Source organism: Hylobates moloch, unplaced genomic scaffold (genome assembly GCF_009828535.3).
Source record: "Hylobates moloch isolate HMO894 unplaced genomic scaffold, HMol_V3 SCAFFOLD_15, whole genome shotgun sequence".
Taxonomy (NCBI): domain Eukaryota; kingdom Metazoa; phylum Chordata; class Mammalia; order Primates; family Hylobatidae; genus Hylobates; species Hylobates moloch.
Genome location: NW_026652290.1, coordinates 81,309,362 through 81,337,149, shown reverse-complemented (window position 1 = coordinate 81,337,149; position 27,788 = coordinate 81,309,362). Strand labels below are relative to the sequence as shown.

General features: G+C 38.3%; 1 protein-coding gene across 1 annotated transcript in view; it reads left to right on the top strand.

Annotated features, from left to right (window-relative positions):
- PLEKHH2 (pleckstrin homology, MyTH4 and FERM domain containing H2) overlaps window positions 1–27,788 on the top strand; it is a 130,306-nt gene that overhangs the window by 53,768 nt on the left and 48,750 nt on the right. Inside the window, exons 4-15 of the mRNA XM_058428925.1 lie at window positions 358–507; window positions 2,277–2,360; window positions 2,990–3,071; window positions 5,027–5,212; window positions 7,472–8,433; window positions 11,784–11,859; window positions 14,095–14,189; window positions 15,169–15,313; window positions 17,757–17,893; window positions 17,987–18,097; window positions 18,256–18,342; window positions 19,982–20,140. Of these exons, the coding sequence (XP_058284908.1) occupies window positions 358–507; window positions 2,277–2,360; window positions 2,990–3,071; window positions 5,027–5,212; window positions 7,472–8,433; window positions 11,784–11,859; window positions 14,095–14,189; window positions 15,169–15,313; window positions 17,757–17,893; window positions 17,987–18,097; window positions 18,256–18,342; window positions 19,982–20,140 (2,274 nt within the window). The remainder of the gene's footprint in view (window positions 1–357; window positions 508–2,276; window positions 2,361–2,989; window positions 3,072–5,026; window positions 5,213–7,471; window positions 8,434–11,783; window positions 11,860–14,094; window positions 14,190–15,168; window positions 15,314–17,756; window positions 17,894–17,986; window positions 18,098–18,255; window positions 18,343–19,981; window positions 20,141–27,788) is intronic.

Sequence of the window (27,788 nt, the reverse complement as noted above, 5' to 3'; positions counted from 1 at the left end):
CTGTCTTTATTTATACTCTTTGTTTAAAATATGAAAAAATGAGGGCTGGAAACTTTCTGTTTCTATACTCATATAAACACTTTGCATATTGTCATCGCTCTAGGAAACATGTACATCACTTTATATGATAGCAATATTCTGAGAATTTCTTATGTTTGTATGTACCTCCAAGGTAACACCACTTGGTGAAATAGGCTTCAGACTTTATAATCATTAAATACATTAAACCTTGCTGTTTAATATTTTCCTTTTTGAAGTCTTTTAGGAATCTACATAATATTAAGGTAAAATTCTAGGTTTAATACTGTGATAACCTGAGTACACACACAATTTTAATATTTTATCCTTTGAATTTAGGTACAAGTTATGGAAGATAAATTAAAAGCAGCTAATATTCAAACCAGTGAATCAGAGACAAGATTATATAATAAGTGTCAAGATCTGGAGTCGCTAATACAGGAAAAAGATGACATCATTCAAAACTTGGAATTGCAACTTGAAGAGCAGGTTAGGAAGAATTTGATAAAGAGTTCTAAGTGTGTGCACTCATTTGTGCATAATCACAAAGATTAAAAAGAGAGAGCCTAAATTTCTATATTTGGGGAGAAATATTGCTTATTCGGTCAACCCATAGGATTGCATCACATTTATTGGTGAAAGGTGCAAGTAAAATGGCATTCCTTTAAGTTCAGAGTGATTCCAAGGCAAGATCTAACACTTTTTGGATGTGAGAATGCTCGTTAATATTCAAACATTTGAGTTTATTTATTTATTTGAGACAGAGTCTTGCTCTGTCACCCAGGCTGGAGTGCAGTGGCTCGATCTCAGCTCACTGCAACCTCTGCAACTCCACCCCCAACCAACAGGTTCAAGTGATTCTTGTGCCTCAGCCTCCCGAATAGCTGGGACTACGGGCATACACCACGACACCCAGCTAATTTTTGTATTTTTTTTTTAAGAAGAGACAGGGTTTTGCCATGTTGGCCAGGCTGGTCTTGAACTCCTGACCTCAGGTGATCCACCCACCTCAGCCTCCCAACCTGCTGGGATTACAGGCACAAGCCACTGTGCCCAGCCAGATGTTAGAGTTTAAATGTAGTATTTAAGCTGGGAACATTTGGTTATCAGCAGGTATGTCTGTAAATTGTTTGCCACCAATCTTTGCTTCAGATTGTTAGAATGTTGGAAATGTTTATAGAACATTACATTTTAAATATTTATATTTGATGCCAATCTTTCTGCTTAGAAATGAGTACACCATTTTTGAACCACTTTATTGGAATCAAGTAATCTAGTTTAAAAAATGTATTAGTCACACCTGTAATCCCAGCACTTTGGGAGGCCGAGGCAGGCGGATCACGAGGTCAGGAGATCGAGACCATCCTGGCTAACACCATGAAACCCCGTCTCTACTAAAAGTACAAAAAATTAGCCGGGCGTAGTGCCGGGCGCCTGTAGTCCCAGCTACTTGGGAGGCTGAGGCAGGAGAATGGCGTGAACCAGGAGGCGGAGCTTGCAGCGAGCCGAGATTGTGCCACTGCACTGCAGCCTGGGCGACAGAGCGAGACTCCGTCTCAAAAAAAAAAAAAGGAAAAAATTGCACAGCGGTTATGTACTTAATGGTCACTTAACATCATTTAAATATGACCACTATGTAATCATTTTGTTAAATGTGTTAAGTTGTTTATTTTCAGCATTTTTTTCCCATTTCTTGATAAAGACCAGTGTTTCTTTAGGTCAGTGGTTTTCAGCTTTCTACCACCCCTAGACCCTGCCTATTGTGATTTATTTGGTAAACACATTCTCAGTAGTTTTGTGACCATAACCAGATTTTAAGGCTGGTAAATGAGAGCTAGAATTTCACTATGTTTATTTTTCTTGGATCTTTGAAAGCTAGTATTTGAGGGGGAAAAAAAGCCATGCCCCTAAGGAGAGTCTTATTCTCTTCTCCCCAACGTGGTTGACCCCTAAATCCTAGACCATTTCCAGAAATGGCTTATTTTGTTGATAAATTCAGTGGATTGACTTCAGTGTATGATCTTTCAGAGAAAGAGAATAGCGGTTGTTAAAACTAGTAATACGTGCATGTGGCTTTGTGGTTTCTTATTGTATCTACTGAATAATTTTTTCTTTTAAAAATCTATTTGGTAATTTGAAAGTAGATATAGTAACTTGGAAACAAGTTTTAAGTGGATTTGCCTTGTATATTTATGGTATAACATTTCCAGACCATTGAGTTTATGTTTGAACCAAACAAATTGCTATTGTTATTTCAGAAACAAATAAGAATACAAGAAGCTAAAATAATAGAAGAGAAAGCAGCTAAGATCAAAGAATGGGTAACAGTTAAGTTAAATGAGGTATTTATTGCTATATGTTTTCCTTTTCTTTACCTTTTACTTCTTTTGAATTGATACATCATCAGAATATGTGATTGCTCTGAGTAAAACAAAAAATTTTGATCGGTTGGTGATACTGCTATCTTTTGATAAACTTGAGATATAGATAGCTTTCATTTTAATATCCAATGTATTTTAAAAATTAAACATATTAATAGACTCATGATGATCAGTGTGAATAACTTTATTCTAATAAGTTAATTTTAGTTCTAATTAATTTCAAATAATAATAGGACATACGTCTATATCTCATAAAATTAATATATTTGGTAGCGAGAAGCACACATTTTCGTTTCTATGGCAGTTTAAAGCTGAAATCACTTCCTTTAAAATAATTTTACAGTGGAAAAGGCGTAAGGGGTGAAAACATTTAAAACTCTTAGTTCTGAAAAATGTAAATGTTGATACCATAATTATCTAGGTTGATAGCCTATTCTGATAAAATAATCTGAGATTTGTTTATCATTTCCTTTGTATTTTGCTTACACATGTAGAGAAACTAAATATTAACATTTTCTAATATTATAATTTATTAGTACAATTTTATAATGTTATCTCTATATGAAAAGAATACCATTATGTTCTTTTAGCTGGAATTGGAGAATCAGAATCTTCGTTTGATCAACCAAAACCAAACTGAAGAGATAAGAACAATGCAGTCAAAACTACAAGGTACAAATTCTTTACTAAGATAGCTTAGTTGGATTTATTTGACTATATAGGCTTTTACTTTCTTTGATGTTTTAAAAATGCAATTATGGATGTCATCCAAGAAGCTGTTGTCATAAAATGAAAGAGAATTTCTAAACAAACCAGAACTCCTGCATTCAAGTGAATGTTGGGCCTGAAAGTGGAAGGAAGGCAAAAAAGAGATGGAATTGATGATGTCTACCAAAGTGATCACTACCTAGATCAGAAAAACATGACCAAATACTAATTTTGCCTCTCTCTATTCTAAAAGGCCTTCCATTGGTACACTTTTTAGAACCAAACTAAGTTCCAGAGAGTCCAAGTTGCTAAAGTACTGTACAGAGACATTAGCCTGGGAGGTCAGACATCATGGATGATGGGTACCAATCTCTAATGGTGAGGACATTTTGCTCCTTCTAAGTGATGTATTGCTATATCTCCCTGTTTTCTTGAAAGAATACAGGGGACTTTACCACACAAGATAGTGAGTTAGAGGTAGTTGTATCAGAGAGACATGTACTCTAAAAGTCCAAGAAGACTTGAATTTTGGCCTTAGAGAATAGACCTTTTAATGGAGATTAGGGGAGTCACAGATATCATACATTTGCAGCTGCATTGAACACTTTGGAGGAGGCTTCTTGGCATCACACATGCCAAACACATTATTGAATTTGGCATTATTTGAGGGCAGCTCTGAGGCACTTCTGTGTGTTCTTAGATGCCTGAGCTGGTGGTTACTTGCATGCAAATGTCATAACTCAGTTCGTTCATGGATCACCAGTGTTCTAATCCTTTCCCCATATGGATCTTCTAGATGAGGGTTTGAATCCAGTCGGTTAGGAGAATCAATTGATAATCCGCTGATAAACTCAAGAATATCAGTGGTGAGATTGGTCTATTTAAAAAAATATATCTCCAAAATTATTTATAACTTTTGGCTGGGCCACTGGGCCAGGCGCAGTGGCTCACTCCTGTAATCCCAGCATTTTGAGAGGCCAAGGTGAGAGGAGTGCTTGAGGCCAGGAATTTGAGACCAGCCTTGGCAATATAGTGAGACCCCATCACTACAAAAAAAAATTTTTTTAATTAGCTGGCCATGGTGGCACACACCTATACTCTCAGCTACTTGGCAGCTTTTTCAGGAGGTGAGGTGGGAGAATCACTTGAGCCCGGGAGTTTGGGGCTGCAGTGAGCCATGATCATGCCACTGTACTCCAGCCTGGGCAACAAAGAGACACCCTGTCTCAAAAAAAAAAAAAAAAGAAGTCCAAGAGATGAATTAAATTCATGATTAGATGCTGACCTAATGACTTCACTACCTGTATAAATTCTTTACTCATCTCCTCTTTTTTTTTTTTTCTCTTTAAAGGAGTGATTAAAGCTCTTTATATTGTGGTTACCATAGACCTAACCTCCCCATCTACTTTTTTCTCATGACTGAAAACTAAGATAAGCAAAAGTCATTACAGTTATCATGGGATGGTTGCCCCAAGGATGACCCAAGTTTCCTTTGGTTATTTCGGCAACCAGGACCTCAGTTTCTTTTTCTTCACGGTGGCATACTGTGCAAATTTTACCAACGCTGAACTGGTATTTGTCAATACTTGGCTTTGCAGGAAGCTAGAGCTCTCTAGTTATTTATAATCTGTTTATGTTTTGTCGTTGCTTAGAACTAACTACTCTTAAAGGGATTAGATATTTTTCTTTCTCAAGTTAAAAATATTTTGAACATTCAAAATATGTAAAACAGAATTTAAACATTGGGATGTGATGCTTGTCATTGAAGGTTGCATGTTATTGTACATCAATAAAGATGAACTTTAGGCTTTTTTTCTGGCATAAAGAGTGATTTGTTCAAGTTTTTATATGCCTTGGTTCTGTGTTTAACAAAATTCTATAAAAAATTCAAATCTCAATTTTGATTAACGATGTTGTAGAAGTTCAAGGAAAGAAGTCATCCACCGTCTCTACACTAAAGCTTTCGGAAGGCCAGCGCCTGAGCAGTCTGACCTTTGGGTGCTTTTTATCTCGAGCAAGGAGTCCTCCTCAAGTAGTAAAATCTGAGGAAATGAGCAAGATATCATCGAAAGAACCTGAGTTCCCTGAAGGAAAAGACATGGAAGGTATTTATGGACTACAGGAATTGACTTTGGCATTTTTTAAAAAGGAAAAATCATTTGCTAAGATTAACACAAATATAGCTTAATTTTCCTTATTTTTTTCTGACAATTTGACGTTTTATGAGAATGTTTCTAAAGAGCAATACAACATTTAACTTTATGTATCTAATTATTTTGTGTTTTCTGAGAGCCTTTGCCAGTGATGCATAGGAGAAACTGATTTTTCCTTCGTAATTTTTTTTCCTGCTGTAGGTGGAAGGTGGGTATTTAAAATTAAAAAGTTTACTGTCCCACCCTGTGAATTTCCTATTCATTATTTATTTAAAATATAAAACATTACTTAATATTACACATAAAACATTATTTAAAATATAAAACATTACCTAATATTACACATGAAATTAAACATTGGCATAGCAAACTTCTAAAGAAAAAACCCTCGAGGATAAATTAATAACTCTTTGATTTTCCTTTAATCCTTCAAAGAGGAAAATGTTTTCCTAGATATTTAAACCCTGGTCCTGTATACAGATTTCTACTCTTCTTCTTTTAGTCTTGAAGCGGTTCTATCAAAAAAAAGAAAAAATCCCTCTAAATTTTGCTTTGTTGTAGCTGTTGGCTTTGCCACCTCTAGCACAATCACTTTTGTTGACTTTCCCCAAATATTTTAGAGAGGCCTGAGTTTTCATCCTCTCTACTTTCAGCTCCAACTTCCTTCCCCCAGAAGAGAAAAAGTATAACAGTAAAAGTTGTCTCTATGCTTGGTTATGAAATTCTGAAAATGATACATTTTCCAACCCGAAGGCTCCTTTGCACCTTGCTTTCATGCCATTACTCGCTTTGCTCTTCTCTTCTCTCTTTTTTTTTTTTTTTTTTTTTTTTTTTGAGACAGGATCTCACTCTGTCTCCCAGGCCGCAGTGCAATGGCACAATCACAGCTCATTGTGGCCTTGAACTCCCAGACTCAAGCAATCTTCCCACCTCAGCATCCCTAGTAGCCGGGACTATAGACACATGCCACCATGCCTAGTTAATTTTTGTATTTTTTATAGAGATGGGGTTTCACCATGTTGCCCAGGCTGGCCTTGAACTCCTGGGCTCAAGCAATCCGCCAGCCTTGGCCTCCCAAAAGTGCTGGATTTATAGGTGTGAGCCACTGTACCCGACCTACTTGCATCTTTTTTTCACCTTTTGAGAAGCCATTTTCATTTCCTTCCCTTTTTCTAATAGTGGAGTACAGCTGAGGTTGCTTGTACTGATGCTCTTGCTCATTTGCAAATTTAACAGACTGCCTAATACCAAATTTTAGAGTTTATTTGTTCAGCCTCTAGTTCCTTAATTATGAAGGTCCTGTCTATGTTTTCATGTTTTCAAAGTTTCTTTTCTACACTTCAGTCTAAAAGTTTAATTCCTTGTTTATGAAGTCGATGGTTCATTCTGTTAATTATGTTATACATAAAAATAAGCCATATCTAAAGATATTTTTAAAGAGTGTTATTCTTATTATAAAAACACATTTTGTAGTTATGATTAAACCAAAAGTAGACCAAGGAAAGCTTTTCCGTGTTTATATTTTCTTCATGATTTTGCATATCTCTATGTATCAAAGTTTGGTGCAAGGTTTATTAAACTATAGCTTTGTATTTATTATGCTTAAATTTACTTCATTATAATTTAAATATTTAGTTGAAAGGAGGTGTCATTTTCTTTGCTTCTAAAATAGAATTTACGCTCTTCATTTTTTTGGTGATCGCTTTCTTTGATAGTCAGAGCTGCCCTGTTTCACATTTTGCTTCTTTATTATCTCTGTTTAGACTCTCAGTTTTTTTTCCCCAACATGTTTTTTTGCAAAACCCAGTTTTGAAACTATTATATTGACATGTTAGGGCTCTGAGTTTTATATAAAGCTTATAGTTTTCAAAAACTTGTGTTTAAAAAAGACATAAGACTAACACAGGATAATATAAATTATTTGTATGAAATTTTTGGTTTATTCCTTTAAAAAAAAAATAGAGGCAGGGTCTTGCTCTGTCACCCAGGCTGGAGTACAGTGGCTGATCATAGCTCACTGCAGCCTTCAGCTCCTGGGCTTAAGCAATCATCCTGCCTCAGCCTCCCAGGTAGCTGGGACTATAGGTACACACCACTGCACCCAGCAAATTTCTACAGTGTCAATTTCTACAGTGTAGCTACATAAAGCTAAATGTACAGAAAGATTATATTCTTAAAGGCAGTATGCTGATATGACGTATCCTTTTGTAGAAATGGAAATTCCAGAAAAGTCTGTTGATAACCAAGTTCTAGAAAACAACAGAGGCCAGAGAACATTGCATCAAACTCCTTGTGTCTCAGAACAGAATCGGAAAACAAGAACAAGCTTTGCCACAGATGGTGGAGTCTCCCAGAATTCTGGGGCTCCAGTGAGTGACTGGAGTTCTGATGAGGAAGACGGGAGCAAAGGAAGATCCAAGTCCAGATGCACATCCACCCTCTCCAGTCACACATCTGAGGAAGGGGTCCAGTGTAGCAGGATGGGGAGTGAAATGTATCTGACAGCATCTGATGACAGCAGCTCTATATTTGAGGAAGAGACTTTTGGCATAAAGAGACCGGAACACAAGAAGCTATATTCTTGGCAGCAGGAGGCACAGTGGAAAGCTCTGAATAGTCCTCTTGGAAAGGGAAATTCTGAATTAAGTAAAAAGGAGCAAGATAGTTCCTCGGATGAACTGAATAAAAAATTTCAATCTCAGAGACTCGATTATTCATCTTCATCGAGTGAAGCCAACACCCCAAGCCCTATTTTGACCCCAGCTTTAATGCCAAAGCATCCTAACTCACTCTCTGGAAAAGGAACACAATTAGTGCCTTCATCACACCTGCCACCCCCAAAGTTAAGGATTCCTAATGTTTTCAGTATAAGTGTAGCACTAGCCAAAAGGCACTTTAGCCAGCCACAGTTAAGCTCCGACAGGATGTTTGGTACAAATAGAAATGCTATAAGCATGATACGACCACTGAGACCTCAGGAAACTGATCTTGATCTAGTTGATGGTGACAGTACAGAAGTTTTAGAGAATATGGACACGAGTTGTGATGATGGATTATTTTCCTATGACTCCTTGGACTCTCCAAATTCTGATGACCAGGAAAACTGTGACTCAGCAAAGAAGGTGGCATGCAGCAAACCTCCAACTCCTCCCCTGCACCGTTTTCCTTCTTGGGTAATTACATTGCTGCATGTAACACATACACAGTAGTCTTTTTCTCAACACTTTTTTTTTTTTTTTTTTGAGAGGGAGTCTCGCTCTGTCGCCCAAGCTGGAGTGCAGTGGCGTGATCTCGGCTCACTGCAACCTCCACCTCCCGGGTTCAAGTGATTCTCCTGCCTCAGCCTCCTGAGTAGCTGAGACTACAGGCATGTGCTACCATGCCTGGCTAATTTTTGTATTTTTGGTAGAGACGGGGTTTTGCCATGTTGGCCAGGCTGGTCTTGAACTCCTGACCTAAAGTGATCCACCTGCCTCGGCCTCCCAAAGTATCCACACTCATTTTCAAGTTTTACTTTTTCTTTTCTTGTTTCCTTTCAAATCCAGCCTTGTTCTGACATTTTCCAGTTTTTAGAATACAGTTTCTTCTTCTCTTCCCTCACTGAGTTCTGAATCAATTGAGAAATAAGATAATGACAAGACAGATGGGAGATCAAGATATTACCTTATTTACTGATAAAACTAATTTTAGAGAATTAGTGGGCAAATGAGCTTTCTAATACTGAACTTTGAGATTAGCTGGATTGATTCACCTGTTCCCGGCAAGCCCTGGACCACCACAGGATTCTGCCAGTGAAGCCATGACCCTCTAAAACTTACTACTTCAAAAAACAGAACAGATGGTTGTTTCCTGTAGGCAGCTACTTCTCAAGAGAAAGGGGAGAGGAAGCTGCGAGGCTCTGCATGCCCAGTTTCTCCTTCTCAGCTTACCAATCACATTAAGCCACTCTTCCTCTTGGGGAGGGGCAAGTGAATAGGTAGAGAGGGATCAGTAGTGTTCAATTACTGGAGGTTCCTCCATGTGGAAGGAAACATTGGGAGTGGGAAAGAAGGGTTCCCCCTAGTGATATTTTGGGTGAATTCTGAACCGGGACACTTAATTCTTGTTAGTTATCAGTTTTTGAACTTAGTCATTATTTGATTGGCTTTAAGATAAATTTAATTTTCTTTTTGAGCTTATATAGCCATTGGTTTCCAAAGCATCTTTCTACAGACCTAGAATAGATAAAATCTTCTTCCATTGAAACATTGACCATTAGTAGGATAACATTGCTAGACTGAAAAAAAAAATTCTTCCTATATTTGAAATAAAATGAAATGATCTGTTTAATTTTAATTTTTTTTTTTTTTTTTTTTTTGAGATGGAGTTTCACTCTTGTCTCCCAGGCTAGAGTGCAGTGGTGCCATCTCAGCTCACTGCAACCTCTGCCTCCCAGGTTCAGGCAATTCTCCTGCCTTAGCCTCCCAAGTAGCTGGAACTACAGGCGTTTACCACCACACCTGGCTAATTTTTTGTATTTTTTAGTAGAGGTGGGGTTTCACCATGTTGGCCAGGCTGGTCTTGAACTCCTGACTTCAGGTGATCCACCCACCTCAGCCTCCCAAAGTGCTGGGATTACAGGCGTGAGCCACTGCACCTGGCCTGAAATGATCTGTTATAGATTTAAGTTTTTCTTCACATGCTGACATAATTTAACCTTTGGCCTCCAGAGAAACATCTGGGTTGCAGGACTCCTTTGGTTTTTGGAGTCATGTTCTTTTAATATTATATTTTTTATTTTGCGACTGATGCAGTTTTAAGCAAATTAGGGTGGACATGTTTTTCTAATATAAATTCAGACCTTAAGATGTATGTGCTCTCATTTGCTTTCAAGAGGACATTTTATTTCAATATCCACATGAAACCTTCTGTAGTTTATTACTAAATTTTGGATAGCACAGGAAAGTGGAAGTTAATGGCATGTGAATCTCTGGGATTCCAATTATGTTATACTTTAGGCAGTGAGAAATTGAAATTTTGCCTATCTTATAATGTTGAGATTTTCAGAGATTTAGGTTATGCTTTTAAGTTCATTTTATTTGGCAACCCATTCTACTACTTTTTTTTTTCCATGCTGTCTTCTCTTACTCTTTTGAAGCTATTCAGTCCTGAAAAAGTAGTATTGCTTTTCAAAAGCCTTCCAGCAGACTGGCCAAGTCTGAGATTTTATTTCTGTGTTTGTTAGGTATTTTCAGGTTTCAAGGAAAAGAGATATATTCTAGTTACCTCAATAAATATGAGTTTATTTTAAGAATTTCTAAGAGCTTATTTTAAGGCATAGCCTACCCTTATTGAACTGGAATACCATGCAAATTACAATAGTCACTCTAGAGGGACAACATGTGATAGTCAGCAGTACCTCTGATAGAAACAAGTGACATCCATTGCCCCTGCTCCCAGTGGCTCAGCTTGTCCTCCCAGGCCTCCAGTCCCCTCTCTCTAATTCTACTGCTAACTACTTTCCCCCACTCTCCTAGGGCTTCAGACTGCCTCCCATCTCCTGCTTAACTGCCTTATTGTTATATGTCTTTCTGTTGCTGTTTGTGTGTGTGTGTGTGTATCTCACACTCAAAGAAACTGCATCTGATTCATTCAGCCAGGCACTATTCAATCTAAAATGTCCCTGATAGTCAGAGATCTCATGCCAGTTACCTCTCAAGCCACTGGCTGTCCTGAAGAGGATGGCCTTAGTTGCCCACTATGTCCTGGACAGTCAACTGTGTCCAAGTTAGACCCATTATAAAATTCAGGACATGTTGCTCTGTGCATTAGAAACCACCTGTGGTCCCTTTTCTCAAGGGGGCAGGGCTAGTAACCTGTCCAGTACCTGTTTCAGAGATTTCTCAGAAGAGAAGAGAAAACAAAATAATCTACTTTTGGAACAAGATAATATAAATTCCATTGCAATTCTCATATTCATTTCTTGTTTGACTTTAGGTATCTCTTCTACTTGAGTGAAATGTACATTGACATAGGAAGGCAATAGCATTTAATGCTACTCTGTCTATGACTTCTGACTTCAGGTTTTTCCTTTCCTTGTTTAACCATGTTCCAGAATAGTAGAATATTAAAAGTGGTGTTTATGTGTAATCAATGATTGAGAATGGTTTCTAGCTTAATGTTATAGCCACTCATGGTTTTTCTCCCCATCACCGACCATATTCTAGAATGGTAAGAATATTAAAGGTGGTGTTTACGTGTAGTCAGTGATTGTGAAAAACTTTCTCTTTTTCTTCACGTCTTCAAAATAATTTAGAAAACAAAAATGTGGGAAAAAGATAAATAATGGAATAACTAACAGATGGAGAAAAATCTCTGCAGTACTATTCACAATGGCATATTTTAGTTGGCACCGTTGATGGTCTTATAATAATGCTGTATTCTAGTGAATCTTAAATGAAGAACAAATGAAAAACATGTGTATTGAAAGTAATCATTTTTTTTTGCTTTAAATACCGTGTTCAAACTCTCTCTTTTACACTAGGAAAGCAGAATTTATGCTGTAGCCAAATCAGGTATTCGAATGTCTGAGGCCTTCAATATGGAGAATGTTAGTAAAAGTAAGTGCTTTTGCATGCTGCCACCTGGATGAACCTTGAGGACTTTGTGCTAAGGGATAGTATAATACAAATACATGGTACAGTCACAAAAAGACAAATACTGTATGATTCCACCTAAAGGAGGTATTTAAAGGGTCAAATTCATAGGAATAGAAAGTAGAATGGTGGTTACCAGGGTCAGGGTGTGCGTGGAGAAGCGAATTTATTGTTTACTGGGTATAGCATTTCAGATTTGCAAAATGAAAAAGTTCTAGAGGTCTGTTTTACAACAATGTGAATACACTTAACATTACTGAACTGTACACTTAAAAATGATTAAGATGGCTCGCACCTGTTATCCCAGCACTTTGGGAGGCTGAGGCAGGCAGATCACGAGGTCAGGAGATCAAGACCATCCTGGCTAACACAGTGAAACCCCATCTCTACTAAAAATACAAAAAAAGTTAGCTGGTCGTGGTGGCGGGCGCCCATAGCCCCAGCTACTCGGGAGGCTGAGGCAGGAGAATGGCGTGAACCCAGGAGGTGGAGCTTTCAGTGAGCCGAGATCCCGCCACTGCACTCCAGCCTGGGTGACAGAGCAAGACTCTGTCTTAAAAAAAAAAAAAAAAAAAAAAAAGATTAAGATGGTAAATTTTATGTTCTGTGTTTATTCCCATAATAAAAAAAGTTAGAAAAGTGATTTGTATTGCTATTTCATTCGCTAAGAACTTCCTAAATGTCTAAATTCATTGGAATAAAGAGTCATGTAAACTTTCAAAAAACGATTTCTAGGGTTGCTGATTTGTATTTTAAAATTGAAATTCATCTTAGTGTAGGGACTTAAATACACTCAACTCTGATGTATACTTTTTTACCTGAGAGAGACTAAATCAGAGAAACTGTGGCATTTCAGCTGTTTAAAATGGTAAAAATATAGGCTTTTATGTCCTTTTTTCCCAGGATTTAAAACATATTTCCCCTTTCTTTATTTCTTCCAAAAAATTCTTATAGAAACAATGCATGCTCATTATAAAAAATAAAACCAACAACAAGAACTGTCTGGAATAACAAGAACTTTTCCTGTGGTTCTTTCTACCACCTCCTCCCTATCCCACCACTAATTCATATGTTAGAGGTGACTATTGATATTCAGTTCCTGTTCAGCTATCTGCAGTTCTTTCCATTCAGGAAATTGTATCCTTTTTTTTTTTTTGAGGCAGTGTCTTACTCTGTCATCCAGGTGGGAGTGGAGTGGTGTGATCATAGCTCACTACAGCCTTGAACTCCTGGGCTCAAGCGATCCTCCTGCCTCAGCCTCCTGATTAGTTAGGACGACAGGTGCACACCACCACACCTTGATACTTTTTAAGATTTTTTGTGGAGATGGGGGTCTCACTGTGTTGCCCAGACTGGTCTCAAACTCCTGGCCTTAAGCAATCCTCCTGCCTCAACCTCTCAAGGTGCTAGGATTACAGGTGTGAGCCACTACACTCAGCTAGGAAATTACATTCCAATATTTCAGCATCAGATTTACCTGATAAAGGCTTAAGAGCAGTGGTTTTGGTTTTGGTTTTTGTTCGAGACCAAGTCTTGCTCTGTCGCCCAGGCTGTAGTGTAGTGGCATGATCTCGGCTCACTGCAACCTCCCCTTCCCCGGTTCGAGCAATTCTTGTGCCTCAGCCTCCCACGCAACTGAGATTACAGGTGTATGCCACCATGTTCGGTTTTAGTAGAGACAAGGTTTTGCCATGTTGCCCAGGTTGGTCTCAAACTCCTAGGCTCAAGCGATCCACCGCCTCGGCCTCCTAAAGTCCTGGGATTACAGGTGTGATCCACCATGCCCAACCAGAACAGTGGTTTTGATACTATGCTGGTAATAGGGTTATGAATAGTCAGAGAATATCTTCCTATGTACTGCTTACTGAATTGGTTGGTAAGCAGTTGCCTATACTTAGTTCTGTCCAGCCTGAGCAAAGCATGCATGGAGATTTCAAGGAAATAAAAGCTATGGTTCTTGCTCTCAAAGAGCTTACAGTCCAGTTGGGGAACTAGCACACATGAGGAAATAATGAACCATGTAAAAAAGTGTATAAATAAACCTGTAAATGCCATAATCTATAGACTATAGAGTTAGTAATCATGTATTAATCTAATTTCTTTTTAGATGGAAATTATGCTAATTTGTATTCATAAGAAAAAGATCAATGTGCTAATTAGAAGTTTTTTTAAATGTTGTTTCCTGTTTTTCTGTTTCAGATTCTGTTGCAACCCTTTCCTATACCACATCAGGACTTTATACATCTCTGATATACAAGAACATGACCACCCCAGTGTATACAACTTTGAAGGGGGTAACTCATTGTTATTGTTAAAACATGTGCTTCTCTTCATGCTGGATCAAGGAAATTGTTAATTCAAGCTCCAGATTCCATTCTTAACATTTTACACAGCCTCTCCCTTTATAGAGAGTTTTACAAGTTCACATTAACATATCATAAAAAACAAACAATGGAAAGGTCTGGAGAAGACACTTATCAGAATATTAGAGGTCTGAGCCAGTTTTTACTGTGTCCCATGTGATTCCCCCACCTCCCCATGGCCATGAATTGTTTAAAGGAGACATATTATTAATAATGTAATGAAAACTCCTAATTTAGGCAGATCTTTGTATCAGTGCCAGGGTACCCCTTCCTTGCTTGAAGTATTAATTAAAAGAAGGATTGTCAGGTATTGACAACCTTCTATTTTCAGGAATCTTTTATAATTGCTAATTAGAATTCAGGGTTTAACAACATGATTTGGTAACAACAAAATACATTCCCAAATTCCTTTTAAAAATCATACACTGGCTGGGCACGGTGGCTCACACCTGTAATCCCGGCACTTTGGGAGGCCGAGGCAGACGGATCACGAGGTCAGGAGTTCGAGACCAGCCTGGCCAACATGGTGAAACCCCGTCTCTACTAAAAATATAAAAATTAGCCAGGCGTGGTGGCAGGTGCCTGTAATCCCAGCTACTCAGGAGGCTGAGGCAGGAGAATCGCTTGAACCCGGGAGGCAGAGGTTGCAGTGAACCGAGATCGTGCCATTGCACTCCAGCCTGGGCAACGAGTGACTCTATCTCAAAAAAAAAAAAAAAAAAAAAATTATATGCTATGACTTCTTCCTGTAAAACTTTCTGTTATCTAAAAAGAGTGATAACCTTAGGGATGGATACAGGGAGGTTGCTCTGCTTTTCTTTAGGAGGCGACCCTAATAATTAGCAGCCTTTTCTTGGATGAGTGGTAACATTAGGGATGGATACAGGGAGGTTGTTCCACTTTTCTTTAGAAGGCGACCCAAATAAGTAGCAGCCCTTTCCTGGATGACTCATCTGGGTCAGAGGAAGAAGACAGCTCCAGATCCAGCTCCCGGACGTCAGAATCAGACTCACGCAGTAGGAGTGGGCCAGGCAGCCCCAGAGCCATGAAACGAGGTGAGGAAAAATCGCAGGCATATGAGGCAACTCCAGATCATTCTGAATATTAATTGGGAATTTTATCTCCGTAACAGGATATTTTTTAAATCAAAGAACTTGCTTCAGACCCTAGTGAAAAGAACTTTAGCCTATGACTGATGCATTTATAGTCCTAATTCTCTTCTTAATTCTCTGTGATTTCAAACAAATTATATAGTCTTTTTTTTAAAAGGCTTTTATTGTCTGTGAGAGGGAGATCATTTTATTGTTGGAATAAAGTGAGATAATTGGCCAAATGAGGTTTCTTTCCTGGCATTTGTGAAGTAGACTTATTTCAGCTAAATTTGTTACGCTGCTAACTGGCAGAAAATATACCTTAAAATTTGTCAATTAATCTGATGTTAAAGTGGAGAACAACATTTACTTGGAAAATGTGTATGATTTTTAGTGGATTTTGAAGACATTCTGTGTGTAGGTAGTAGTTACAGAGAGATCTAATTCCACTAAATGACATCCGTAGGTTATAAAAAGCCCTTAATGCAGCATGGTGTGTCTGTTGGTTTTCAAACCGTGTTCCATGGAACCTCTGGGTACTTCCAATCCCCTCGGCTTCAACTGGAGCTGCTCAGCCTTCCTTGGTTTCATATTTTGAGCTTCTACTGGTCTTCTTGCTCTCAACTTGCCCCGCTACTGCCAGAATCAGGTTATGACACACTTTTGCTGGAAACACTGCAGTGGCTCCTCACAACGGCTGTAAGGTGTTCCAGGATTCAGTCATGTACTTGACCTCATCTCCTTTGTTCTCTGTACTCAACTCCAGCCTCACTGGCCCTCTTGCTGTTCTGAGACATGCCAGGCATGTTTGCATTTCAGGACCTTGGCACTGCTGTTTCCTCCAGCTCGTATTCTTCCCCTAGATGTCTGTATAGCTGACTCCTCACCTTCGTCAGCAAACGCTGCCTTCTCAATGAGGTCCACCCTGACCACACCACTCAAATTGCAGCCCTTTGTCTTTCTTCTGTTGCCAGCTCTTTTTATTCTCTTTAGTCTGCTCTATGTTTTATTCTTCCATAGCACCTACTGCCTGTTTGTCAGTGGTCTCCTTCCACTAGAATTTGTTCCATGAAAGCCAACATTTTTGTTGTTTGCTCTATCCCTAGCCTTTAGGACAGTGACTGGCACACTGGCCGTGGTCCTGGGAGCCTGAGATTTGTGTTCCAACATCGCCTCTGCCTAACTCTTTGACTTTGGACAAATCCTTTAATCTCTGGGCCTTAGTCTCCTTGGGGCATTAGCCATGACAATCTCTGTGGTTCCTATAGGTTTAAATTTTTGTTTATTCTATGAAAAATAAAGATATTATAGCAACTGTTACTTGTCTGAGTCAAATAAAAAGCAGTGTCACAAGAGTGGCGTTGTTCTAATATGTCCCTTAAATGTTAATACATATTTTTAAAAATTGCTGGATACTTTTATAAATAATTACCTGAGTCCTCGATTTTATTTAATATATTCTAAATCTCCAATTGTAGTGACCCAGGAAATGTGGCTTGCAACTCCCAAGGAGTTTTCTGTAAAGGCAAATGAATTATTATATAAATGTTCCATTTAATTTTATGTTATAGCTGCTGGCAAGTGAAAGAAATAGTTTGTTTATATCTTTCAATCTTATTGCTTCTCTTTTATGAAAGATTTTTAAAATCTGTAAACTGCTTAGTAGTTTATGGAACTTGAATGAAAAAATACTACTGAATTGTGTTTTTTTAAAATGTGAGGTTACTTTAAAAGTGATTACAGAAGTTAAGAAATTTAAAATGTGATTGTGAAAATCTTGATAAATTGAGGTTCAACATTTGTTTGCCTATATATCAATGTGTAAATACACATATTTTCAATTCTTAATAAAAGATACATGAGTAGACTATTGCATATATTTTATATATGTAAAATAGCTGTGTGATTGTAATCATACCAAAATATTATTCCTGTTCCTTTCACTTCCTTAGAGATTTACATGACAGTCTTTACCTCTTAGTTCTGTTTTCTGCTTTAAAAGTTCTTCATATTGGGAGGCCAAGGCAGGCGGATCACGAGGTCAAGAGATTGAGACCATCCTGGCCAACATGGTGAAACCCCATCTCTACTAAAAATACAAAAATTAGCTGGGCGTGGTGGTACACACCTGTAGCCCCAGCTACTTGGGAGGCTGAGGCAGGAGAATCTCTTGAACCCAGGAGGCAGAGGTTGCAGTGAGCGGAGATTGCGCCAGTGCACTCCAGCCTGGTGACAGAGCAAGACTCTGTCTCAAAAAAAGTTATTTATGGCCAAAGGAATGAGAATAAATCTAGTCTAGGGAGGCTTATGATTTAGGAATAATTGCATTCTGTAGGAGCACTCAGAGCCAGTATTTGGCCCTCCCCAGTGTTAAATACTGACTTGATTCCTTTCTTTGTTCTCTTAGGTGTGTCTCTCTCCTCTGTGGCTTCTGAAAGTGATTATGCTATTCCTCCTGATGCTTACTCCACAGACACGGAGTACTCACAGCCAGAGCAGAAGCTCCCAAAAACTTGCTCATCTTCCAGTGATAATGGGAAAAATGTAAACACTGAATATGATTTTTAAAAAGTAATGAGTCAGTTTGAGCCTCCAAAAGGAAATTGAAAATGCTTTTTTCTATCCTTTAAAAATTAGGAACCACTGGAAAAATCTGGTTATTTATTGAAAATGAGTGGTAAAGTCAAGTCTTGGAAGCGGCGGTGGTTTGTTCTTAAAGGTGGTGAATTACTTTACTACAAATCTCCGGTGAGTGGAAAATGTTTTCTGTTTAGAATGTAATTCCTCAAACTATAAATCAGACGCCTGATTGATTTCCTTCCTATAATGCAAGTAATGATACAAAGCATTTCTTATTATTACTGTTAAAGTTAATCACTTTCCATTTGTTTTTCTCTTTCATGCAGAGTGATGTAATTAGAAAACCTCAGGGCCATATTGAACTTAGTGCATCCTGCGGTATTTTAAGAGGAGATAACAAACAAACAGTTCAGGTACTTAACTTTTTTTTTTTTTTTTGTATCATGCCAAACTCAATTCTCAATTATCCAACCTAATGGTAAGGAGATGGGATAATTCAATGTTTCTTTATTCACTTTGGGGTAAGTTTGATGCCTCGAAAGTGTGTGAAACTCCAAGAATTTTTGGTTAAAACTATAATGTAAGTGAGGTTTGTGTTGAATAACTCCCACCACGCTTTACCTTTCTTCCTTTATACTCTTCTTTCCTCATATTTAATCTCCTAGGTATTCTCAGCTGTCCAACTGTGAAGCTATTTTAAGGAAGGGTTATCTGGTAAATGAATTCTCAATAAGATGTTAGTTATATAATGTACTGTGAAATTCAGGAATGTTTGTATTTTAATATAGAATCTGAAAATGACAGTTCTTATATGAACTTCAAGATGCCATAACACCAAAGTGGGAAATATATTGCTGAGCAGAGGGACTGTGCTGCCCAGCAAGTCACACTGTAGGGGCAGCTGCTGCCCATTTTTCCTCACACATGAGGCCAGTCTTGCCAGAAATCTGTTAAATTTAAAACACAGGCTTTTGAGATATTCTAGTATCTGTAACTTAAATTCAGACACTTTATTTCTGAAATGTCTTCAATAACCATTATTTTCTTATATTGCTCCTCTGGAGGGTGGAAGACAACTTTGCCAGAAAGGTACATTATCAGTGTTTCCAGTGAATTGTACCTGAAAACCCCTCAAAAATTTAGGAACGAGAATCAAGTAAAGCTTTGTCTTTGGGCATGGCAGTTAAGAATCATTTGTAAGTTTCTGAAATATTTGGAAAATTTGCAATGTGGCTAATTTGAGACTGGAAAATTCTGAGTTCATAATATCTAATCACATGTTCGTTCCAAGAATTTATCTTCTTATATGCAAGATCTTCTTATTTTGTTTATAGTTGATTTTTTCATTTGTATTAAGAAACCTCTTCTTTAGTTGCTAAAAATGTGCTATTTTATTATAGTCTTTAATCATTCTGCTCCTCATTTCAATAAGTAGGAACCTGGCCGGGCGCAGTGGCTCACGCCTGTAATCTCAGCACTTCAGGAGGCTGAGGCGGGTGGATCACGAGGTCAGGAGATCGAGACCATCCTGGCTAACACGGTGAAACCCTGTCTCTACTAAAAATTCAAAAAAATTATCAGGGCATGGTGGCAGGCGCCTGTAAGTCCCAGCTATTTGGGAGGCTGAGGCAGGAGAATGGTGTGAACCCGGGAGGCGGAGCTTGCAGTGAGCTGAGATCGCGCCACTGCACTCCAGCCTGGGCGACAGAGAGAGACTCCATCTCAAACAAACAAACAAAAAAAGTAGGAACCTGTAGCACATTTAAGCGAGAAAGGGAAAATGTGACAAATAAACAACATATAAAACATAACCCCAAAATTAAGTAAACTGAAGTAACAAAATTATTTCCACAAAAATTTAATTGCTGTAATTCTCACAAAGTGGTTAAAATATTCTAAATGATATGGAGTCATTTATTTAGAAACTGGGACTTGAGGTTTAGCATGTTTGCTTCCATGTTAAGTAATGACATTTGAATAATGAACAAGGAAATGCTAACAATCGTAAATCTTCACAGTTTTCTTTCCTATACCTTTCTCGTTGCATTCTAGTTGACCACTGAAAAACACACATACTATCTGACTGCAGATTCTCCCAATATATTGGAAGAGTGGATTAAAGTGTTACAGAATGTTCTTCGAGTACAAGCTGCCAACCCACTTTCCCTGCAGCCTGAGGGCAAACCCACCGTGAAGGGATTGCTCACTAAGGTAGGAACCTCCTCTGCATAGCAATGTCCCAGGCAACTATGGGCATGAGCCCATGATCGCTGAAAATGGAATGTCAGAGCATATACATATTGAATATTGATATCATCTTGGGGATAGGAAAGGGTGTTTTTAAGTATGATGCCCAAGGCAAAAACTATAAAGATGAAAAGAAGACAAATTTGACTATAATATGTAAAATTGTAAAGGCTCTATAAAAAATTCTATGAGCAGAATTTTTAAAAGAAGGATTGAAAAACTTTGAAGAGATATTTGAAACAGGTGAAAACTGGTTAATATCATTAATATTTAACGCGTTTTTTTCTCATCAGTAAGCAAACAATGAATACCAATTGGGGGAAAAGGAACAAAGGACTCAATGGGAAAGAAGGATAGATCATCGAGGTTGGAAGGAATACAAATGATCAATAAGCATATGGAAAAACATTTTACTGTCACTCAGAATTTTTTTTTAAAGCACAGATTGAAATAATAGGTGTAACTTTATAAAATCTGGTGAAAAGTAAGACGTTTTTACAAATTTTGAAACCTAGTATTGACACAGATTAAAAATCTGTAAGTTTCTGTAATTATAGAGGCAGTCGAAAAAAAAAAGAAATCTGCTAGTGAGAGTATTACTCTAAAAGGCAGTTTGGCAATATCTTGGCTGAAGTGTTAACTTAGCCAATAATTTTGAGTGAACAAATCAATATCAAATATTTTCAACACACACACACACACACACACACACTCATATATATCTCCTTTGATCCAGCAATCTTAGTTTTAAAAATTTATCCTTAGGAAATGGTCTTAATTTGCAAAAGATTTAATTATGAGATGTTCCTCACAGCATGTTTTTTTTCCTATTTTAAAAAATGAGATATGATTAATATATCTGAAATGCACAGATCTTAAGTGTGGAATTTGATTAGTTTTGAAAGCTATTTACTGTTGACTCTATCAAGATGCAGAACATTTCCATTACCCCAAAAAGATTCCTTGCACAGCATGGTTCATAATAAAGAAAAATTGGGATCAAATTAGATGTAGGGTAAGAGATAGCTTTAAAAAACGTTTGTACAACCATATAATGCCTTACTATGCAGCCTTTTAAATGTTGTAAAAGAATATCTAATGCTATAGAAATATGATGTATTGTTAGGTAATAAGTAGAGTGTAGTATTACATTATTATCCCTTATTTGTTGTAAGTATTTATAGAAAAATGTCTGAATGGGAAATATACCAAGGTATATTGGTTATCTCTGTGATTTTATTTATTTTTGCTTAATTCTGTTTTTTTTTTACAATGAGTAAGTATTGACTTATACTTAATATTATTTTTAAGTTTTAAAAAGTCCTATTGGTCACTTTTTGAAAAATACAATAAAATATGTATACACACATAATCACTCTGCATTCATGTACTCTGATTATGTAAGAGGTGGAAAATTAGATGGAAAGTAACTATGCTACTGTGTAGTTTATACTTATTAATAATGGGGGAATGTAGGTGGGTGTTATTCCATAATATTTAAAAAGACTGACCAACTATAGCAAAGGTAAAAATTAATTCGCCATTGCATTAAACAAAGAAATATACTATGTACTATGTTTTTTCTAAAATACGACTGTGAAAATGTTTTCTTAGTTACTGATGGGTTAGGGAACAAAATATTTGCACAATACTTTTCCAGTGAACACACTGCTACTTTAAATCACATTCTTACTGTAATTCATAATAATGAGCTATGTTCTTGCTTCAAGGACCACATATGTATCTCAAACCCTGAGAGTTTAAGATGATCCCATATCCAAGGGTTTATTACTTCCCCCACAGTTAGGTTATTGTTTGCTTGCTTGTTTTTATTTTATCAGCAGGGCATGTCAGTTTCTGCTCCTATAACTTTTCTGCGATTCTCCACTTCCCATTTCACAATTGCGTTTTAAATGAGTATGAGTTGATGGGATTCTCAGATGACTAAATCATTAGGGTTTATAGCCAGGATGCTTATTAAGTTTCCTTCCTGCCATTTGTGCTTGTCTACCCCCATACTTTCACCCTCAGAACCTTATGAGAGAACAGCTTCCCTCAGTTATTCTGAGTGACTTGTTCTGAGCTCACGTTCAGGCTGCAATATGAGATACTGTCAAATTGCATTTGAATACCTTGGAGGGGAGGAAGTTTTCTCAGGTTGTCACATTGTTATTATTAAGTACAGAATAATATGGGTAGATGCTAAGAACTTGACTAATTTGATTCTAGACATTCACTCTTGCAATTTTTATTTTAATGCTTAAGAAGAACATTTTCTATATAAAAATTCAGTTCTTTAAAAAACGAAAATTTATTATGCAGTTACCACATGCAGCACAATGTGCTGAAAGATACTAAGATGAATAGGCCACTGTCCCATTCCTCAGAGAGCCTCATAATCCATTGAAAAAGAGGGAGACAAAAGCTTATTTATAATGATATAAAGTACAATTATTGAGATGTGTCAGGAATGACTTCTGAGAGAAGATTTACCTGTGCAGAGTCTTCAAGGAGTAGGAGTTAGTTATACCAAGTGGGAATGGATGGAGGGGTGGTACTCCAGGCTGGGAGACAGCATGAATGAAGGCTTAGAGTCTCAAAGCAGTGGCTTATGCCTGTAATCCCAGCACTTAGGGAGGCTGAGGCAGGCAGATCACCGGAGGTCAGAAGTTCGAGACCAGCCTGACCAACATGGTGAAAACACGTCTCCACTAAAAATACAAAAATTAGCCAGGCGTGGTGGCGGGCACCTGTAATCCCAGCTACTCGGGAGGCTGAGGCAGGAGAATCACCTGAACCTTGGAGATGGAGGTTGAAATGAGGTGTGATTGCAATGTTGCACTCCAGCCTGTGCGACAAATAAAACTCGTTCTAAAAAAAAAAGAAAAAAAAAGAAAAAAAAATCTTGAAGCAGTGCCAGCTGCACTAGGAACAAATCCTTTGGAGAAAAAGCTAGAGGGGCCTATGGATGGTGGAGAGCTATTTTTGTCTTTTTAAGGACTTTGGTCTTTATCCTGAAGGATATTTGAAACCCTGCAGGGTTTGTAACAGGAGCATGGGCATATTCATGTTGCTAACAGATTACTCTGTTAAGAGGAAGATGAATCAGTGGCAGGCAAGGTGGAGGTTCTAAGAACAGTTAAGGGAGTGGTTAAGGGAATGGTTCCCATGAAGAGGATGAAACTCTGAAGGGGTTACAGGAAAAGAGAGGAGAGGATGAATTTAAATAATAGTAAGAGGTAAAATCTTTAGTTTGATTGAATTTGGGGTTAGGAAGTAGAAGAGATAAAGATGCCTGGTAGAAAGATGATAGCAGATAAGAGAGAGCTCAGGAAAGAGGAGCAGTTTTAGGAAGATTAGGTGATTTTGGAAGACATCAGGAGCTGGTAGGACGTCCTAGTCAAAAAGTCCAGCAGGCAGCAGACCACCAGTCTACATCGGAGGAGAGTGCTGGAGGGCTGGATTGGAGAGAAGGATTCGAGGAATCATCAGCATACATGTGGCAATTATGGGAAATTAGGTAGGGCAGGAGAGAGCAGGGTAACACTTGTAAATTTAAGGGCACAGTAAGGAGATGTGTGCAGAGGTCTGAGAGTAATGTCTGTGACTGATCTAGTGTCACATGTGCTCAGAGAAGAAGGTACATTGCCTTCAGTGGGTTGAAGGGTAAATGGGAGATTAATAAGTGAAGTATTTGAGTTTCAAGGACTATCTATACCTTTCAGTATGTTAGAATCAAGCTGGAGGGAACCTGGAGTCAGGAGAGGCATTTTTTAGGGTGGGAAAGATGTACCTTGAGTTTACAAACTAAGGGGAAGGCACCTGGAAGAGGGGAGGAGGGAGATTAAAGACAAAGTCCAGAAGAAGTGGGTGGCTGGACATAGTGGGAAGGCACACTGGAAGGGCTGAAACTGGAGGAAAGGTGAGGAAGGGTGCAGACAAGTGTCTTAAGTTTGTAGGACATTGAGTGATACCATGTCTAATATCCTCAGTTTTCTTGATGAACATTATTCCGTCTAAGACGATGTTAGTAATACTAAGACTGGGGAAAAGGATGGAGAATAATCATTCAGGGAAGTAGGATGTACCCAAGGATAAATAGAAGGCTTGGTAAATATTATTGAAGGCCCACCAGACTTTCTGATTTGAGTTTATATTGATTATTTTTCTCTAACATCTTCAGATGCCCAGAAAAAGGAGCAGAGAATTTGCATTGTAGTAAAGTGAGGATAGTGGTTTTTTCTAACATTTTATTATATAAATTTTCAAATAGGCAAAAAACCAGAATAATTTTACAGTGAACACCCATATGCCCATCACCTTGTTTCTACAATCAACATTTTACTTGCTTTACCATGTATCTTTCAAGATGATATTTGAAATTAATGTTTTATTATGGGCATTGCCAACGTATGTGAAAATAGAGGGAATAATATAATGAGCCCTCATATATTCATCATCTAGTTTCAATAGTTATTAATTATGGCTAATATTATTTCCTATAACCCCCTATAACCATCTGTCTCTTGTCACATTCTTCACTGGATTATTTAAAAGCAAATGGAGATGGAATTTTGTTGAGTGGATTTGTTAGAAGCATAGGAATACAGCATAATCACAGGCCCTGGAGCAAGAGTTGTTTCATGATCAAACATGGAAACCCAGGTTGGCAAAGGACATGGAGCCAGGAGGGGACTGATAAGCTAGAATAAAATGGAAGGATCAAGGAGATTAAAATTATGAATGAGGTCAAAGCATAAGAGTGTGGGCTGAGCATGGTGGCTCATGCCTGTAATCCCATCACTTTAGGAGGCCAAGGTGGGAGGATCACCTGAGGTCAGAAGTTTGAGAACAGCCTGGCCAACATGGTGAAACACTGTCTTCTCTAAAAATACAAAAATTAGCCAGGCATGGCAGCACACGCCTGTAATCCCAGCTACTCAGGAGGCTGAGACAGGAGAATCACTGGAACCCAGGAGGCAGAGGTTGCAGTGAGCCAAGATTGTGCCACTGTGCTTCAGACTGGGCAACAGAGTGAGACTCCATCTCAAACAAACAAACAAACAAAAAAACCCAAGAATAGGAGTGTGGTAAGTGAGAGGGGGAGGGAAGCAGGAGGAACTGGGAGGAAGTTGTGATCAGAGAGTAGAAAGTAAATTGCAGAAGTGGAGCAGTTCCCAGTGAAGAAAAAAGGATTAGGGTATGACTGAGGGGATGGGTGGCAAAAGTGGAGGGACAGCAAAGGTTACTGGAAGTGAAGACAGCAAGGATGTGGAGACAGTGTGGCCAAGAGACAAGGGCAAGGGTAGGAACCAGACTGCCTGGGCACAAGTTCTGGCTCTGCCACTTACCACCTGTGTGACCTTGAAGAAGTTACTTACAGGCTCTGTGCCTTAGCATCCTCACCTATAAAATGGGGATAATAATAAAGCCAACCTCACAAGGTGTTGGGAGGATTAAGTGAATTATTTAAACATATAAGTTGTGTCAGAACAGTGCCTGGCACATCATAAACACACCAAAAAATGCTAGCTATTATCATCCAAGAGTTTCACCTTGATAGTGAAGTCAGCAAGGCTGGTGGCAGGATCTGTGGTGGAGAATGCTACAGGGATGGACTTATGGGGAAGGAGAGAATACCATAGGGGTTTATGGTTTGTGCAGTGGCAAGGGCTAATTGGGATATGATATACTGTTTGTCTTCAAAATTTCAAACAAAACCAATAGGAACTACCTTTGTTATGGAAGCATGGTAAAAAAATTATTCTTTTAATTAGTTCACCTTGAGATTTGAGGTTGCCTTTGAATTTTCATGAGGATTCTTCTAGTATAATTTGTTTTCTAATTTTTTAAAGAGTAAGTCAGAGTTTTAAGAAATTCTAGGCCGGGAGCGGTGGCTCACACCAGTAATCCCAGCACTTTGGGAGGCTGAGGCCGGCAGATCACAAGGTCAAGAGATTGAGACCATCCTGGCCAACATGGTGAAACCCCGTCTCTACTGAAAATACAAAAATTAGCTGGCCATGGTAGCACGTGCCTGTAGTCCCAGCTACTCGGGAGGCTGAGGCAGGAGAATCGCTTGAACCCGGGAGGTGGAGGTTGCAGTGAACCGAGATCACGCCACTGCACTCCAGCCTGGGCGACAGCGAGACTCTGTCTCAAAAAAAAAAAAAAAAAAAAACACAGCTTTCACAGTGAATTGGCAAAGGTATTCACTAATTTGCAGTTCTTCAAAGGCATACATTGTTCTCTTTTAAAGATAAATCATTTCAGAAGTACACTGTCTATAGCCAGATGCATTATACTTCAGTTTTTATGAGACTTCTTTCTGGGGATTGTTTAAAGAAGTAAAGAATAAAACACCCCACACAGCGCTATTTAAAGCTTCCAGGATATTTGTCTGTAAATATGTTTCTAAATTTAATTAAATTGAAACATGTCTCAAATGAAACATTTTTTGTTTTCTCTCAAACAGCATTCTAAATCCATCAAACCGTTAGGTGGTGGAGTTACTCGTTTGCTTAAACCATAGCTTTGAAAGCCCAAAGGCTGACTGGGTTTATGAGTTTAAAAGAAAACATGTTTTACTTCTTATTCATAGTGAGGACAGAAGCATTTATTGAGTAACTACTGTTATCCTTTATTTACATTTTCTCATGTGGTTCTCACAACAGCCCAGTTGTGAGCCTCTTTGCACTCTTGATGAAAATATTTAGCATACTGCTGATTTAATTGACTGTCTTCCTCACAAGGCTGTGAGCTTCCTGAGAAAGGAGACTGTATCTTGTTCAAATCTGTTTCTCCAGGACCTATATCACTTACTGACTATTCAGAATTAAGAGCTAGATTCAAATTCTGTCCCAGTCACTTAACTTAGTACCTGATATATAGGAGGTACTCAATTTACAGTAATAGCTTTTAACATTATTTTATTACTTTGTGTGATTACTTCTAAGAAGGCATCAAATGTTTTTGAATGAATGAATCTTTTACATTTGGGAAATTACTAGAATTCTTTAAGTTTTCATCTTCTCACCTCTTTTTTGTTTTTGAGACTGAGTCTGCTCTGTTGCCCAGGCTGGAGTGCAGTGGTGTGATCTCGGCTCACTGCAACCTCCGCATCCCGGGTTCAAGCAATTCTCCTGTCTCAGCCTCCTGAGTAGCTGGGACTACAGATGTCCACCACCACACCTGGCTAATTTTTGTATTTTTAGTAGAGATGAGGTTTCCCCATATTGGTCAGGCTGGTCTCGAACTCCTGACCTCAGGTGATCCACCGCCTCGGCCTCCAAAGTCCTGGGATTACAGGCGTGAGCCACCACGCACGGCCTTCATCTTCTCACTTCTAATGTTAGAGTGTTAACCTAGAGAGCCACAGGGCTATTGGAAATCTGTGAAATGTGGAAACTATGAAATATACTGGTGAAATTGTACTTTCTCTTTTTTTTATGTTAATGCGCTCATGGGGTACAAGTGCAATTCTGTTACATGCATTGACATTAGAGTGTTAACCTAGAGAGCCACATGGCTATTGGAAATCTGTGAAATGTGGAAACTATGAAATATACTTACTGGTGAAATTGCACTTTCTCTTCTTTATGTTAATGCATTC